The following is an 18,579-nucleotide window of genomic DNA, read 5'->3' as shown; positions in this document are numbered from 1 at the left end:
CAGTGCAGAAAAGGATACTTTAGGCCAGTAAAAAAAAAATAAATCTTTCTATTCTTGTTCTGAGTCATTAAGTATTAGTCAGCATTAAGATCTTGAAGTCCTCTATTACATGGTAAAGACTAAATATGAGCATCAATGCAGATGTCAAGCCATCCAGAATCTGGGGGGTGCACATTGAAAAAGTTTGGTTCTTTGAATTATAATTAAAAATGTTAATTTACTTAATGAGGTTGTTCTGTTAATTTGAAGCTGGCAGGATTGTTTTTGTTGTTGCTGGTATCTTTTTCAAGAAGTACTAGAGTGAAATTAATGTAATTAACTAATTCTGCAGTTCTCTGGGTCTATTAAATTGACAAGTAACCTGTCAATACGAATTATTGTAGCTTTGGAAATCGGTGATGGGGAAGACAAGTGGATGGTTATATTGTTTTAGCCTGTTTTTTCTTACCTTACTACAATGTTAACTCTCTGCTGTTGAGAAATTGTAGAAAGCAGTGAGAAGACAGCTTCTTTCCCCTTCTGACAGGTGAAGAGAACAGAGCACGTCTTAAGATCTGGTAGGATGTGATGGTGAGAGTAGATAGGTAGGAACTTTCTGGTGCTTACATTTGTAGCACCTGAACTCAGGACAGTTCTTGTGTTTGCTGATCTACTATTACAGGAGGGGACTTTTAGGGAGTTTCTGGAAAGCACTAAGAGTGACACTGGTGTTGAAGGAAAATCAGGTATTTAAAAAAAAATTTCTTAGTTTCTTCAAAAACTTAATGTGCAGAAAAAATCAAGGAAACTTCATCTTCCTTTGGAAGAGAGCTGTGCCCTATTACGTGGTTATAGCTTCATCAACGAAAGCTTCGATACAGCATGGTTGTATCAAATCCCTGCTGCATTTTCTTGAACTCTGTAGATCTGGAAAACAGTGGAAGAAAAGCAACATAAACACGAGTGTTCATTTTCTTTTACATATTGTCAGTGGTAAATACAATATTAAAAAGACCAAAGTGTAATGAGTTGCCAGCTGAGCTATGATCGCCTTAAATATTTGAGTCTGCACAAAATTATTCTTTTGAAATACTTCAGTGCAAACACAGAATCGTTGGCTCCTGGTGCTGGAGAATCCGCATTCTTCTCTTAGCTGATACCTTTGAACTTCTGAGTACCAGCTCTGCCTCTCGGGTTCTTATCTGGTGATTACATGACCTGAATAGGGAGAACTGATGGGAAATGCTGATTCTCGGAGGGTTGTGAATATTCTCAAACTTGGACTGAAGTTCTGTGCGAGGGCTTTCTTTTTTATTCTTGCCAGGGACAGTCCAGTTTCTCATTCTGCCAGTCCTTTAACTTTATTTCTTCTTTTAGCTTTCGAATTCCTTAAGTTATCTTTCCACTTAAGGCTTATTCAGTTTGTTTTGTTGCACTGACAAAAAAATGCAGAGGCTTATTAACCACACAGACACCACCTTTGGCTCAGAAAATCCCCAACCTGCAGCTGCTGGAAGCTGAGGGAGTATTCTTGAGAAGCGCTGCTCTGCGCTGCCCTGTTTCAAGGCTGTTATCTGGCCACTGCTTAGAGGCAGGACCCTCGGTAGATCATCTGTAGGCTGACTTGGTGCAACCTCTTTTTTTTTCTTTTTCCTCTTTTTATGTTCTTCCAGTAGAGCAGCAGGGATACTGTGGTTAGCAGTGTGCATTAGCAAAGGCTTTGCTGCGTTGTCAGCACAAGAATCACCGGTGTTTGAACTGTGCTGCTGGACCAGCAAGCTCAGAGTTAAAGCACTGGCTAATTTAAGCTGAAGACTTTTGTCTGTGTGCACAGGTTGAGCCAATGCTTGAATTCACATTGCAGCAAACACACGCTGTCTCTTATCAGAATTTATTGCTGTCTTAAGCTTGGAATGGTTTTCTTCCTTCTCCACCTTTCCCAAGATGTGTCTGCCTGGCTAAAAGGCCGTACTTCTCCTCCAGGATGGCAAAGGTACATCAGTTCTGCAGCAGTGCAGCTGCTGAGCCTTGCTTTTCTCATGAGCTCTATCACTTGGAAGTTCCTTTGGGTTGCCTTTGAGCAGGACAAAAAACCAAAAACTTAAAAGTTAGCATCCATTTTTACTTCCACTTAGTGGTTTTATGTTGCTGTGAAATGCCTTTCTCTCCTAGGGAATTGGTTCTTAGTGCTTTCCAGAAATACTGTGATTATGTGGGTGAGGGAATGTTCGTTGCCTCGCTTTCTGACTTTTATTTCTCACCTGGAAAGACTCCTCCTCTCTGTTACATTCTAGACGTCATGAGGTTCTATTAATGCAGTGATGGATGGGGAAAATGTTTGTGGTTTGCCTGTGTCACCTTACACCGATTGCATTTAACTTTCACAAATCATCATGCTAGTCGGAGGCTATTTGCAATAGGTCATTGCTACATCCTTGCTTTGTGTGTGTGGGAGGGGGTATCAATCCAAAACGTATGGGGAGAAAGAGGACCCTCCCCTTTCATGTTTACCTGAGACCAGGCTGTTTCCCGTCAGCACGGCGAAGTTCTGATTCCAGCCCCAATATTTCATGGCAGGCAAAAAAAAAAAAGGAGCTATTTTTAACCTCTTGAACCTGTTCATTCTCGTTACCCTGAAAAGGGTTTTGCCCGATGAGTGTTGACATAAGCTCTTCTGAGCTGTGTCTCGATGCTTCGTGTCTCAAGTACGATTGTCTCTATCCATCTATCTCAATACCCATGTTGGTCGGTTGCAAATAGCCCCTACAAGGCGCTTAGACCGGCGCTCATCCCTTGGGCCTTGCATCGGTGCTGTCCTCACACAAGAGGTTCTCGGTCTGCTGGTGAGCGCGGTTCTTTTAGCTGACAGTTCACCGTGCTTCTCTGGTTTCTAGAGAGACCGGAAAATCTTGTCCCAATTCTGAAACTTCATCAAAACATATTTGGGCTTTTGAGTATTTGTCAATATGAAGAAACAGTTGGCTTATCTCAGGAATTTTGATGTTTTGCTGCTGGTGTCAGCTCAATGGCGTCTTTAACTTGTCACATCTTTCCTGGAAGGTTTCTTAGGCACTGTAACAAACTGTCCTCAGCAGCTTGTCGTTTCCTAGCACTTTTCTGGCCTTTAGGCCATAAATTCCCTGCAACACTGTGTAGGGGATGTGGTAGTGCTTCTCTGTGCTTTCTTAAAGACGTTAGGTGCTAGCTCCATGTTCAGTGCGTTAACCAAAGCGGGTGGAGTGCCCAGGGAGGCCATCAGAAAGCTGAGCATAGGCAGTTCCCTCAGGAATTCACAGCAGCCAGCTAAAATGCAGCACAGACAACGCTGTGCCAGCCGAGGTTACTTGGAACTTTTTGGTTTTTCTTGATGGTTCATGAACGTGGAAGATTTACCGTAGAAAATGATGTCAGATTTCAAACAAGGTGACCGGGGGGGAGGATGCGAGTTTGCAGTGCTTTCGAGAGCATCTCTGCTCAGGGAGCTGCCTGCCATATCTTCCGGGGCTAACTGCATCCTCAGTCAGGTGTTTTGTGTGATCCTGATGTGGCAGGAGGTTCTGGTTGTTTGCAGTGTACTTCCAAATGCCCTGAGTGATCTTCCAGAATCAAAAGATCCATCCCTGGGGTTCTTTGAAGGCACAGCTGCTCACTCCATCAAGCAGTAATGTCTGTACCTAATTGATTAGAGAGAAAAGCTTTTTACAATAGATTTTTCTGTGAAACAAGTCGCTGTCTGTCTACTTGGGAACAGTCCCGTGCCCTTTTCCCCCAGTCCTCTTCCCCCATCTGAACACAATCCCTTTGCATCATGTGGTGGGATTTTTTCCTTCTGAAATATTTTCATGCTTTTCCTCTGATTTTGAAAGACATGTTTTACTGATTATCTTCCAGCAACCTCAAGCCTGACGAAGTAGCATTGTTGTACTTTTCCATGCCCACAGGGTTCATTGCGCCTGGAAACTTTTCTAATGAATGTGCAGAGATAGTAAATCTGCCCCCACCTCCTGCTTTTTCTTTTTTTCCTTTAATTTCTAGTTGGAAAGAGAAAAGATTGGAAATCTACTTTTAGTACAAATACTTGGCGGGGAGGGGAGTGGTAAGGCGGAAAGAATACAGGAAGGAAGAAAATATTATGACTGGTATCTCCAGATCTCATCTGTTTGTTCTAGATTATTTTCCATTTTTGCTAGCATTTTTCTCATGGCTAATTGAGGAACATCAGTGCACTTCTGCGGGCCTCACGACAGAAGGCACTGCTGAAGGGCTGGGGCTCATTGCCCATCTTTGAGCCATGTTATAAGGGGAAGCTATTTGTTTTTGCAAGATCAGGTCCTAATTTTCCACTCTGAGCTGTAATTTCACTTCAAACCTGATAAGAGAACTAGATTCTGGTTTTTGGAAGGGGAGGGAGACAGTCTGCCAGCACTAAATGCTGTTCGCCGTTTCTCTTAAGCACAAAACCCCAATTGTTTCCAGTTTTTAAGACCTTTTTAGTTTACAAGTCAGGGAAGTGTCTTATTTGCATAAAAGATTAATGTGAGGGCTTTTGAATACATAGAAATTCGTAGGTGCTAATAATATGCTGATTTCAAAATGTTTTACACATTGCTTTTTCACGAATTCCATTCTCTTAATTCTTGGCTCTTGTCACTAGGATGTGGGAGGAGAGTTGTTACCAGGGAAAGAAAGAAAAACCAGCTTTCTATTACCTTCTGTTTTCTTTCTAGGGGCACAGGTATTATTTCAGAATATATTTTAACCTCACTTGGTTGGATTTCCATACGAGGGATTTGCAACTTTTGGGTCCCCCTTTCCTTTTACTGTTTTTCTTTAGAAATCTGATGTACGGCAATAGCAACTTGGTTTTGTGCAAGACTTCCTTCTTGCAAGACCAGAGTAATGCTCTTGTGAATAAGGATCCTGATTTCGAACCTGTAATTACATTAATATTTCTGCAGCTGCTGAGAGCAGGCTGAATGGTTGTAATGAAAGGCAGCAAGTTTGACAAGTTGTAACATGCGAGGGAATCTCAGAGCTGGGAATGTCAAAGCTTTTGAGCTAAATAAGTGCTGAATGCATATTAAATAAAAACTTGGCAGTGGTCTTCTGAATGACAGCTTAATACACAGTCACTACAGCATAGTAGAGCAGAGACTCTAATAAGCAGACACATGTATGTACACGATATCCTCGCGCGCTTAATTAAATGGTAGATCAAGAAGAGTTTTTGGTGCTCGATGTGAACTGCTGATTAATCAGGGCTTTACGGCGAGCTTTTCTTCTGTTGCTAAGCTGTGAAATGTGCTTGTTTTTATTGCAAGATTTGTTTACGATCAACAGCAAACTGTCTCTGTTCCATCTTGTGGAGCGAGGGCATTGTGATTTCAGTTTGCAGATAACGTTGATTTCAGAAGAATCAACTTCAAAGGGATACGTCCAGTGCCTTTGAAAATCAGTGTTCGTGGGCCCCTGATACAGGAAATCATTTAAATGCTTTCCGTTTCACATGAAATAAAAAGTGTGCATAAAGGCTTCCCAAAATAGGAATGCTCTCCTGTAACAGGGTTTCATTCATACTGCTAAATATGGGTTAGGAATGTAACTTTAGATCTTAGATTTAAATATATTGACCTATGCTCTTTTTTATTGAAACCGAAATCGCTGTAAATTATTTTCATCCCAACGTTTTACCTAGCTGCTGTGGGCTAGAAAGCTTTGGTGGGGAATTTTAATGACTTCCCAATTAACAAACTTCTAATTCTCAACTCTGGCATTAAAAGAAATGCAAACTGAAGCGCGTGCATCGTAACCTACCCTTCCTCCCAGCCAGCAGGGGCTCACCATGAAATCCAGTAGGCCTCCACCCCAGGCTCCTACCAAACCCCCAAACCAAGAAGGTTGCAACTGTCCAACCACAGATTGGTCCTTCTGTCCGTCCCTTGTCCCTGCAGCCCCTGGCGCTCCATACAGCCAGAGCGAGGCCAGTTGGAAGCTAGAGTGAGATGTCACGGCACTGCCACACCTGCCTGCCTCCAGAAGAATATAAGGACAGATTTTGGGACAAACTTTGGAGGTTGCAAAGGAGCACTGATACTCTGCCTGCATGCTGCAATAATGTGCTACTGTGCTTGTCTTTAAAGGATTATATTGTAAGCTCTAGTTTACTTTATGTTGATCGTGGGACGCATACATAGCACTGCTTCCTTGATGTCTTCTTTCAAGGGCAGTTGTGTAATACAGGGAATTTCTAGGCTAGTGTTCCTGGTGTTTTGTTGTTAGCCTATTATGTTGTGCCATTTCAAGGACGAGAAAAAAAGCCTGTTTCCAGGCAGCCCTGGTGTTCCTGAGTTTTGTTTTTTAATTTTAGATTTTCCCGTGCATGTTAGCACTACCTGCTTCCATGCTCTGTTGATCTGATCTGCAGCATGCAGAAGTTAAGTGGAAGAAGCTGAGGTGCTGGAGCAGCCGATGGAAACTTAAAAACTCATTCCAAAATATTTTGAGCAAATAGCGTTTCTGGCTAAGCATTTTGCAGGTGTTTTTATTTTATTTTATTTTATTAAAAGGTGAAATGGTGCCGACTGTTTACCTTTCACAGGTTTTTACTTCTCGGGTGGTTAATATTCTAACTGACCCTACCTCCACCAGCAGTTTGGCCTTTTATCATTAACATCTGTGAACAATTACGTAAAGAGAACTGAAGATGAAAAGCACCCACCAGTTCGTGAAGTCAGCCATTGGAGTTCAGCACTGTAACAGATACCTGTTTTAAGAAGCTGAATGTGTTTGTTTTGTTGAGCCCTCAACTAACAGTTCAGTGCGAGTGTGACAATTCAGTCTCTGTATAAGAGCTATAGGAATTGTATGATTCAGTGCAGGAGCCTTGTAGCTGGAAAATACTGACTGTAGCATCTCCTTGCATTAGAAGGTGTAATTTCTCCTTTTCTAGGATCTCCAAGCACAGAAACTCCTTTTTTCTCCTTATATTTTCAGTTATCCTACAGTTGTTTTTTTTGCCCCAAATACTGATTTTCCCCTTGCTTCTCCCCTTCTTACTTTCCCTTCTAAACTTATTTGTGGAAGATGTAAAAATCTTACTGTGTCGCCGCTTATTTTTCTCTCCACTCTAACGCTGTATCATGGATTTTCTTTTCCAGGGAAACCCACAGTTATGGTTGATAATTTCAGGTATCAGTGCCTAAATTCCTTAGGCCTGCTGGCTCAGCAGAAATGTTCAGCTGGATCAAGTTTGGCAGTTTGGGATGACAAGAGATGGTGGGCACCAGGAATTGTTGCGATAAGCAGTTGCCGATGTCTGTAGACGACAGGGAGAGCTGTAACCCATCTGCTGGGAGGCCGGGTGGTGTTTAAGAGGGAAATCTCTGCCAGGTAAAAACTCCTGGTGAACGCCAAAGAAGATAGCAAGCCTGACTGATCCAGCTGCAGACCTTTTATGAGGTCTCGGCATAACTCTGCGTACCAGAGCGCCTCTCTCAACCCATGAAGGGTTTTGAAGTGTGTAGCTTGGTTTGGTGCCTGTTAGCACAAAACGGTGGCACATTGCTCTCCGTGTTTGGTCTGTGGTGACTGTCAGAGTAAATAAGCAGTGTTCTGTTGTGTGGTGCGATGCCAGAGGATGGTTCTAGCTGCAGTATGTTTTCATCTTGTTTTCACTCTGGGATGCATGGAAGAGGTTGAGTTCACAAGGCAGCACTCTGATTTTTCTGTCATGTCCTTATTATGGATTTAACAGTTAACTGGTCCAGGGGAATTAATACTTCAACAGCAACTGAAGTTAGTTAATTCTGAAAACAAACATTAAGTAGGCGTGCTGGAAGAATTAGTCCTTGAGAAAGCATTTACGGGTCATTTCAGAGTTGGACATGTTTGTTTAGCCATTACAAGGATTGGAAGTTTTTGGTGGGAGTGGGCATTTTTATCTCATGAGTAAAATCTAGATAAGATTGTCTAGAGTACATTCACGACATGTCTGAATTCACCTATTTTAAGCCTTTTTTTTATATGATACCATCTCCTGGTTTTCACATGTTAACTCCTGTTGACTGGCAGTGTGGAGAGAGGAGAAAAGGAGCCCTGCTGAATTTCACTGCTGTGCTGTCAGAAGCCCCGCGCTCACCTTAATGCCTTGCAAAACTGCTCGTATCCAAGCCAGCTGCTTTCTGAGCATTGCCACGTGTAGTCCCAGGCAAGCTGCCTGCAGTGCTGGTGTAAAATCAGGGCCAGTTGAGGACGTTCACAGGCTCATGGCTCCGCTCCCGTGGGACCCCACACAGCTAGCATGCTGTTATGCCGGGGTGAGACAGTGCCACGGGGTGGATGTGAACTCTTTGGTGTTTACATACGATTGAGTGAGCTTCCCAAGACAACCGGGGGATGTGTGATATTTTTTTTTCCAGTGTGTGTTAAGTCTCATGAATTTCAGCATGAGTCATACGATGTCTGGATAGGATTTAAAGATCGGGAGAGTTTTCCGATTGTTCACTTTTCAATTCTCAGACTCGAGTCCTTCATCAGAATAGTAAAGTTCTGCTGTTGTTTGCAGTGACTCCCCACAAGACAGGTGATTAGCTTGTAATCCTGAGAGTAATTAGTCTGTAGTTTGAGCTGATCCTTGCTCCCAAATATTTCATCGTCACACGGTTGGCAATGGGCCTATGGTAGCACAGGAGATCCCAGCGAGAGGAGGAGATGAACCATCAGGGCTGGCTGTGGTCAGGATCACTGCATCGCTTTGGGACTAAATCATCTGAAAACTGGATACCGCAACAACGTGGGATTAAATGGGAGGGGATGTGGCATGGCAGGGAGAGCAAAAACCACAGCGTTAGGAAACCGAGGTGGGCATGTAAGTGTGAGAGCATGTCAGGAGCAGCTGCTGTTCTTACATTTCCTGTGGAATTTTGGAGTTTTTCCCATCCACCCAACGTGAATGCCTTCCTCCCCTGCTTGTCCTTGTTGAAGAATGTCATAACTTGACAATTCTGACGTTCTTTGAAACAAAGCTTTTGGGAGGAGCCTGTGTTTGGAGTTGGCAAACCTGTGTTCTGGAGTCTTGGTGTGGGTCTGCCGCAAGCATCCTCCTTTCCTGTGTGGTAGGAAGCGTCCTTGTCCCTGCAGGCATGTCACGGTAGGGGTATGCTAAGTGTTCCCTCTCAAAATCAGGAGGCTGGAAGGCTTTGCTTTCCTTTTAATTTTCACAACTTGAGATAAGCGTGAAGAACCTTGCTCTGCATTCAGCTGTATGCTCTGAAGTATCGGCTTTCCAGAGCACCTGTGCAAAACCCAAAGAGCAGTGTGTGCCTAGCACAGCAGTGTTATTTTGGCTAGCAGTTCCCCTTTGCACTTGGTTAAGTAGCCTGGGGTTGTTCTTTGGGACAGGCTGATCTTAGCTATTGGAAAACATAAATCTCACCCTCAACTTCAGTGAGGCCCTGGGAGGAGAAGGCACTTCTTGGAGTCCTGTAGCTTTCTTCTGTGCTCTTTGTGGCTTGTTTGTTCTTTTGCATTTCTTTTTTCTTTTTCCTGTTGCAAGCCATACAGGACTGACCTCCTGCAGTTCAGCCAGAACAGTAGAAATGCCAGCCAGCATCTCACTGGAAGACAGATTTTGCCTCTCCTGCCATTCCAGCATGTTTTTCTAGGGAAATTCAAATGGTTTACTTGTGCAAAATGAGGATTGCTCCATTTCTTGTCATGCTGCTGGCCCTGAAGGAGTGCAGAAGATCACCTGCGGATCGAGAGTCAGCTCAAGAGCACTCAGTTTATCTGCTGATAAATGTTTCATTGTATTATAGCACTGACCATTAGTAACTGTTGGAAATACGACGTGATTTGTATGGACTTGCTGGCAGCATTTGAAATTCCTGTGGAGGAGGTAGGATGGGGAAGCACAGGAACTAAGTAGAGAAGCTCTGCAAAAGGAGAGCAGAGGAGGCAGGACAGACAGCTGCTTCTTTTCTTGTCTCCTTCCCAGCAGAGAACCAGAGCTGGGAGCTTCTGCTGTAGCACCTGAGCTGACTTCCTCCTTCAGTCCTGGTTCTTTTTGTAACTTTGGTGGGTGCTTTTTTGTTTTGTTTTGTTTTTTCCTTTCTCTGGATCTGTAGAAGTAACGAGTTTCACCTTGAATCAGCTTTCTTTATCCACCTAAGCCAAGAAAGAAAGAAAGAAAGAGGGACACCGGAGTTACTAATTATCCTAGTGTTAAAAAGTATTCAGTCATCTACTCCTGTTCATCAAAAACTGCCCCGCAAATTCTTGTTGTCTCATTTCTTTGCTGAGTGCATGTTAGGCTGTACACTGCAACATACCAGGAACATGATACACAGCAATTATGGCTTATTGTTTTATTGGGATAGCGGCTTGTTGCTGTTCAGTGCTTGGCTTGCCGTAATATTTGCTTGCATACAGCTCACTGTAAGATAAAGGTAGCTTATAAAGATGTTATGATTTGCTGGGGCGTTACAGGATTTACTAAATAGGTTGTAGAGAAACACATTTGGAGGCAAAGATGGTAGATAAATAACGTGAGCTCAAACAAAGGGCGAGGGACTGAGATGGGAACAGAATTTTGTATCTTGGCACTTGCCTTGCACCTCCAGCCCCTTCCCTTGTGCACCAGTCTGTCTGTCTGTCTGCAGGGCATCAGAACTAGGGAAGGGATCGAGCCTTTAACTAACGTGCTTCATTCACCTTCCTCCTGAGGTTAAAATTAACCACGAGCAATTCTGCACCCGTGTCACTGCGTGGCTGCCCAGCTGCTTGTACTGACACCAACACGGGGCAGCCGGGGCTGGCAGGGATGAGAAGCTGAAGTCGCTTCCTTTGGCGTGAGCCTGGTCTTGGAACCGGTGGAAACTTCCTCACAGAGGAGCCTCAGGACATCGTTATTACAGTGTAATTAAACTAACAGGATTTAATTGCATACCACTCTTACTTTATGGCTTTAAGAAATACCTACGTAGAATTTAGAAGGGAATATCTACATAACAGATTTAACACCAGATGCGTGAATTTGAGACTGAGTTTTGTGTTAAAGGAAAAAAAAAGCTGTGCAAACACGTTTTTGAAAAATAACTTGTGATGCAACTGTGGAGCGTATTTGTTTGAGATGAAAGGCAGTAATATACAGATAGGATTTGTTTATCTTAAGGTTACAAAATTTAATTGCTCTTCTATTATCTGTTGTGGTTAGCTATGTGAGCATGGATTCCCTTACTGGCACGCTGGTTTCATATATAAGACCAGCTGCAGCCCTTGCCATTCCTCTTTTTGTTTCCCAGCTGTGTGGACAGGCTTTTTATTTTTATTTATTTATTTATTTATTTCCTCTTCTGCTCTGCTCCCCCCTCCATGATCTGCTTTAAAGCAGCAGTGTTCTCCCAGCACTGCAGTATCTGGCTTGGGCTGTATTTCTGGCAGCGTGCTCCACCTTCTTTCACCTGGCCCTCTTGGGGTATTGTCCAGCTTCTGTGGAGTTTTTTTTTGCAACTATCATCTTTATTCCTGTTTAACTTCCTGTGTTAAACTTAACTAAGGGAAATGTTACAGCCTCGGTAGGCAGCTTTTTCCTTAGAGCTAGCATTTTGCCATCCTCAGGTCCCAAGACAAATCCTCTTCCAGCCACCACGCTTGCTTGAACAGCCGACTTCACTGAACTCCACCTTGGGCCATCTGGGAATTCAGATCCTTCCCCTCAGATTATTTTGTGCTTTCCAGAAGCACAAACATGCAAAATCCATCAGTCCCAGAGAAGAGTTCTCCCTGGCTAAAGCAGAAGTCACCACGGTTACTTACTGAGGGCTAGCGGTAATGGGAAAGCAAAGAGAAAGAAGAGATCATCAGAAAAAGGGGTATTTACGAGATGGCTTCCTTCTTCCCTACTTTCTCCTTTTTTCCTAGGACAAAATCACTAACATTTACATTTTTTACAATACATATTTGTAGAATTTTTGAATTCTCTGTTTGATGGTAATTTTATTTGGTTGCACTCACAATCTGGGCTTCAACGGGACGTGTCCATCTCCTGTCTAATTTCCCATGTCTGTTTTGTCTGTGCAGCAGAGAGTTCAAGTTGGTTGTAAAATATGTGGGCAGAAACAGGGAGGTAATTCCTGGTAAAAATGGGAGATGGTGTATTTTAGAGGTAACTTCCCAGAGACTGTGTCTAGTTTTCCTTTTATGATAAAGTAGACAATGTTCTGAGATTTTGAGTTATGTTTTATAATCTTTGCCTTAAAAAATACCAGGATTCTCAAATTGGTGATTGTTCATGCCAGAAAAGGTCTAGTGTCTTCTACAGAGTGCTGTGTTACCTTTTCTTTCCTTGTTGAGATTGTTGCTGTTTCATGCAGAACTGTATGCCAACCTCAGTTTGTGTGCAGTGTTCCTGTGCCAGTTTGCTTCCAAGTGCTGGTGGCTTTTCTTTCTTCTCTTGTGATACTTTGATGTTCTTCATTGCCAGGGGAATGAGGGATCACAAATTCTGCCTGTGTAAAACTGACCGTGCAGTGTTATCCAGGGTTGTTCCAATCCAGTAGTTTCTCCCAGTAACTTGTTGGAACAAAAGCACTTCCCTTCCAGAAGTTTGATTTTATTTATTTATTTTTATTTTACTATTATTTTAAATTTACTTTAATTTAAAGTTACTCTTGTATTATCTCTGTTCCTTAAATTTATCCGACCGTTAAAATGATTTGCTGAGTGGTACCATATGCCATTCATTTGTTTAATATGTGGGTTGAGTAAAGTTTGCTGATAGCAGTAACAAATTCAGCATAATGAAGTTAAGCTAGTCATAATGTCAAGTACCTGGAGGCATATCCTTTGTTAAAAATACACCTATTTGTAAACTGCAGCAAGAGCCGTTATTTTGACCTACCTATACTATACTTACCCAGCTATGTTTATAAAACAACGTGAATAAAAGAAAGCTAAACTACGTGGTAGCATTCTTGGCCAGTGACTTGATAGCTCGCTGGCCATTGCTGGATGATGTCTTAGTAGATCACAGTTGTTAGCAACTGATATTCATGGAAGCTTGTGGGAGGAAGTGTGCTGCAAGAATTTGGATGCTGGCTGGTGGAGTGGCTGGAATTCTTCACAAATCTGTGATCTGCATTAACTAATATAGTTTGGTAGTTTCTCCAGCTCTGGGTTTGCAATACCTAACAGAGAAGTAGCCTAGCCTGGGAATAGTTAGGAACGTTGATCGTAATGGTTTGGGCAAGTTCTGTAGTTACAGAAATAAGCTGATGTGAAACTGGATGGGTATAATCAGATATTTTCTGAAAGCAACTGAGATGCTTGCAACATGAGGCAGAGCAGCTGTCAAAAATGTTCTTGTGCAAATGTGGTTATCTTTATTTTTGGACTAACCAGCATTTTGTCTTCACAGCAGCTATACTTCTGAATGGAAGTGGCTTGCAGACAGAGCTAGAATTGGCAGCCGTTGGACATGGCTACAAGCCCAGATTTCAGAACTAGAATACAAAATCCAACAACTAACTGACCTTCACAGGCAGATACGTGCCACCAAGGTATTGTCTGTAAGCTCATAACTGGGCTTTTCCAATCATTTTTTATTTTTTATTTTTTATTTTTTATTTTTTGACAGTGTTTCTTGTAATATTTATTTCTGTGGTTCCTCGTTGTTGTTGTTGTTTGTTTTGCCCTGGAGTTCTTGTATCTGAGTGGACTGTTGCACACAAAGGTTAATGACAAAGACATCAGGAGCTGCAAAGTATTGTACCCTAGAGGCATCAGTACAGGTCTGGGAGTCAGGAACCTTTCTATCTGTGATAGTTAGAGACTTTGTTAGTGACTGTGAGGGTCCTGGCACAAGATACTTCATTTGTCACGCTATTTCCCCCTCTGTGGAGAGGCAAGATGTAGCTTTTAGGAGGGGTGGTTGGCTATTCGTTTTCATGTTGAGAGGTTTGGGGGGCTTTTTTGTTATTTACTGTGCATGTTTATTCTGAGGAGTAGTTAGTTAATGTTTGTACAGCACTTTGAACAGGTCAAGGATTAATTATTACTAAAATTCCAAAGCGTATAACTCATGTACTGGCCTTTGTAAATCGAACTGGCTAGACAGTGGTAAAGTCACATTCCTGAGACATTAATAATATATCTATCAATTTAACGGCTTGTCCAGGTCAGTCTCCTGAGCAAGAAGCCTAAACCTGTGATCACTCTGTTGGTGTGATAGTAGCAGGTTTTGGAGAAGGGCTCATTGACGAGCCTCATGTAAGTTGTGTGATGTGTGCTGGGGTCAGATAAGCGCAGGTGGAGAGGAGCCAGGAGATGCTTTACGTTTTACGTGGCTGAACATGAGACTTGGAGGGAGGAAAAAGGAGAGGGAAATCGTGCTAGAGACTGTTTCCTTCTGATCACGTAAGAAGCTTTCTTGTTATGTGCAGCTTTGTCTCTCCTGGTCACAACTTTTCCCCAGTTAGGTTTTTCTTTAAAATAGAAGTGAAAGGAGATTTTGTATTTTGCTGAATGCTGAGTGTCCCTATTTTAGTGTTGTTCTAAATACCAGATACCTGCTAGATACGCTAAATACCAGATACGTTACAGATACATGCAGCCTGTTATGCCCCAAACCTATCACACTTGAAGGTGGCATAGATCTCATGAGCTGCAGAACAAGGAGAAAGAAATAGCAGAGAAATGAGAGAAAGAGCGTTCTTTTAGTCATGCATTTTCTTCGCATTAGGTGGCGGGTTGGCTCGGAGCCTAGTCATCTTCCTGCTGGAGATCTTTAGTGACATTCCTTTTTGCAAACTTCATGCCCCTTTCACCAGCTGTGGTGTTCAGCGTTTGGCTTTGTGTCCCACGGTGAAGGTGGATGTGTGTTTTCTTTGGCTCTGGCCATTCTGTATGCGTGTTTGTAGCATGCCAGTGCAGCAGCTATGGAAGGACATGCAGGCTGATAGAAGAGCTCTTTGTTTTCACTTAGTGGCTGCAGAGTAGTTACACAATATTGGTCAAGTTTGGATGCTCTTTAATGGTTTCAAAGTGCTTTCTGTATGTTTTGAGTGGAAAAAAATGTGATTCATAGCCAGTGAACAATGACTTCAGGCACAACAGGAAGGGAGATGGTTAACTTGCGGGCAGTTTTTTGGCCTGGTGCATTGTGTCTTCTGCATCCCCGTGCACGCAGAAGTAGAAGCTTTGTATCTTTGAGAATCGGTCCATTTAAAATCTGCTTATCTGCCTAACAAAAGAATTTGATTTAATTTGGGGGGAAGCAGGCAGGGGAATTTCGTTGCCAAAACCTACTGGTTGTAACCAGTTTGACTTGTGATTCCTATATAATCAAGGTTAGTCTTCTAATCCTTTTGTCTTCCTCTTTTATGACTATTCTGTCTTCCTTTTCATATTTTTCAATTTACTCTTCTTTCCTCTTCCACTTCCCTCTGTCCGTGCTTGTCAGCAGGATTCCACAACTTCAAAAAATAAAATTTCAATGGAAAGAGGTGGGTGTGGGGGGTTCCCTCTTGTGAGTGCTTTTCCCGTGAGCTTCTGATTTCAGAATTTGTTTTAGACATTTATAGATTGTTTTTAGCCTCTTCCCATGATCAAGACCTGGGATATTTTTGCTGCCTTACTTTCTAAAGCTGTTGAGCTGGCTTGTCCTCCTGTTGTGGCACATAAAAATTAGAACTGTACTTGAACTTCCTTGAACGTACTGCCCACTTTGTATCTGCTGTGGCCTGCAGATTAGAGTATGATACTGTCTGGCTTCATTTCCATCTGCCAGAACTTGAAAAGCACAGATGGTGAACTACTACCTAATAGCAAATGTGGAAAATCTTGTGTTGACCTGGTGGATATCCAGAATCTCTGTGCGCCTTTTGGACACGGAAGCAAGTTTTTAAGCACCTGAGTTTATTTTTAAAGTTTTTTGTTGTCAGGCTTGAAGTTATAGCTTAAACAGAGGAATAAGTTAGAGGCACGAAGAGGACTGGACAATTTAATGTTTTTTCCTGGTCTTGTCTTTGAAGCCTCTTTGAGAATTGCTTTCCTGTTTTAGGACAAGCTGCTGCTGAGGCAGGAGGCAAGGCACAAGTAAACCTATAGGACCCTTGATTTTCTACAACCTAGGGGAAGTCTGTCCCACCATCTTACAGGGGTTCCTTGTGTTCAGTGACAGTTTTCCCTTGCTTTTAGTGGAATATTCCCACTAGAAAGAAAAATTTGAGGCAGAGCAACTGAATGATCCCATTCTTTCCATATGTGGTTGAAATCTGAGTAACAATCAGTAAGCCCTTTCTCTTTGGAGTATATCTGTAGAGGCTTGGTGGCCTTTTCTGAGTATTCCCTGTATTTGCTTAAGATAATGACAAATTAAGAGGACATTTGAGGAACTGTTTGCAAGTTCTTTTTGTTTATTTTGTTGAATGCTTTAAGTTTGTTAAACCAACTGAGATGTTACCTGGGAATATATTTTACACTTCCGTTTTTCTTATCTGTGAAGTGGAAAGCACAGTGGGGTGTTCTTTTTCCTACTTTCATTTCTTAAACTGTTACTTCCCTACCATGTAAATCTGTATTTATCTGATTAGGTGATGTACTTTAGATGGTAGATCATATCTCGTACCGTGTTTGTGCAGAATGCCTTGGAAAGGATTGAGATTGCTAGAATATGTAGGGTAGTTGCCTCTGTAATTATGAAACTCTAAAAATGCTCGCCTTAAAAATCAATTATTAAATTGTAAAAGGTTTTTGTTTTGATTTGTAGCAGTCTGTACTACATAAAACGACAACCTTAATGCGTTTCGTTTAGAACATGGATAAGAATAAGAAAAATAGAGTGCTTTAAAATGCCTCAGAGAAATCCATTGGCTGCAGAATGTAACCAACTTCAAATCAAAGGTGGTTGTTTCTTGCAGAAAAAACTCTTCTTAAACCAGCAGGCAAATGATCGTGTAGTTGCTCTAATAAGTATGAATTTCTGATTTGAATTTTGGCACAGATGTTTAAGCAGTGGTTTAACACTGTAGAGCGATTGCTGTTATAGGGAGTAGCACGAGCAATGCAGCTTTTCATTAATAAAAATACCTGCTATTTTTATTTTTGTGTATTTAAAATCTGGGCTAAGTGCTCCAGAGAGTCGCTGGGAGGATTTAAGGGGGATGTGCCAGGTTCAGCCGCCCCTTAAGCATGATTTAGGAGGGTTAATTCATTGTCAACCAACTGTGTTCAATTGCTGTTGTCTAGGGGATGGTGATCTTAGAAGAATTCCCATTTCCAAAAGACATTTTGAAGAAGCAAATACAATTGACAGACCAAGAAGCTTTATTAAACGCCACAGGGAATTCGCAAGCTGCCATTGAGAGACAGGATTCTTTGCCGGAGCATGACTTTGAAATGTCACCCAGCAGTCCTACCCTGCTTTTACGAAACATAGAAAAACAGGTAAAGTAAAATAAGAACTGAATGGTCGATGGAGCCAAATGATTTACTTCAGAAGCAGGGCAGGTTCCATGGTGATGCCACCCAAAAAGGAAGGTATTTTGCACTCCTGAGAGTGGGTGCTGTTGGATTCAAGGGCTTAAATAATACATTGTACACAGGTTTACAAATTAACCTTTTATTTCTGACGTGTCTGTGTTACCGCGTTGTCTCCATCAAAGCGGCCACATAACCGCTTCTAAAAGCTATCCCCAAACCTGCCTCTCCCCTGTAGTTAGGTTTCGTGTAGAGTTGCCACAGGTTATTTCAGGAAATACTTGTGTGAGATGAAGGAGTGCAGCTGAGGATGGAGGTATGCTGCATTTTACGAAAGCCCCAGCTGGATATAATTGTTGGGTTGGCTTTTCAAGTGTTGCAGGAGCAATCCGGCTAGGAGCTGAGGAATTCCAGGTACTTCCGAGGCAGAGCCATGAGCAGAGTTTTGGTTCATGGTGTTCAAAACAGGCATTTCCAAGATTAATTCCAGGAAATAACAATAGAGACTCCAGCAGGGTTTTCTTTTGCTAGAAAGTACATAAGGAATATGGTAGGATCACATTGCTGGAGGAGATACAGGAAATTTGTTTTCTGAATGAGTTTATGGGGTTAGCGTCAAGCAAACCTAACAAAAGCAGTATGGTGCATTAATTACCTTGCTGCTGTCCCTAAATTCTTGGTCATATGCACTTTGTTCAAGTGGGGTAAAAGCAGCTTTAGATACAATGTCTGTTCCTGAATCTCTGTGCCAATTTTTCTTATTTGATAGTCATACTTTCCTGTTCTTAAAATGCTTCCCCTGTTTGATGGATCTTAACCACAACAGACAGGAGCGTGGAAGTGATGAAACAGGAAATTGATATGCACAGTGCTGGCAATTGCACAAGGTAAACCAAAGAGCATTTTTAGAATGTGGTGAACGTCCCCTCTTAAGTGATTATTTGGAGAATTAAACACAATTTTCTTTTAGTTAGACACTTAACAAATGAGGTGCTAGGACTGTGTTTGCTGGTACCAAAGCATCTACAAAGAGAGGTCCAAGAACTGCGATGACTTGGAAGTAGAAGTGCTCTTTCAGTGCATCTCTCAGATTACACCAGATTTCTTCCTTTTTGACCACACAAA

General features: G+C 42.2%; 1 protein-coding gene across 6 annotated transcripts in view; it reads left to right on the top strand.

Annotated features, from left to right (window-relative positions):
- The window catches only part of KANSL1L (KAT8 regulatory NSL complex subunit 1 like), a 62,729-nt gene that overhangs the window by 6,577 nt on the left and 37,573 nt on the right, over positions 1-18,579 (top strand). For 4 of the 6 annotated variants that reach the window (XM_084524748.1, XM_084524751.1, XM_084524747.1 and 1 more), the window contains 2 exons: positions 13,394-13,535; positions 17,224-17,421. In XM_084524748.1, the coding sequence (XP_084380874.1) occupies positions 13,394-13,535; positions 17,224-17,421 (340 nt within the window). The remainder of the gene's footprint in view (positions 1-13,393; positions 13,536-17,223; positions 17,422-18,579) is intronic. The other 2 variants (XM_084524750.1, XM_084524752.1) reach the window with 2 other exon arrangements.

This window comes from Aythya ferina (assembly GCF_964211825.1).
Source record: "Aythya ferina genome assembly, chromosome: 6".
Taxonomy (NCBI): Eukaryota; Metazoa; Chordata; class Aves; order Anseriformes; family Anatidae; genus Aythya; species Aythya ferina.
Note: the sequence above shows the minus strand (reverse complement) of the source record. Positions and strands in the feature narration are given on the sequence as shown.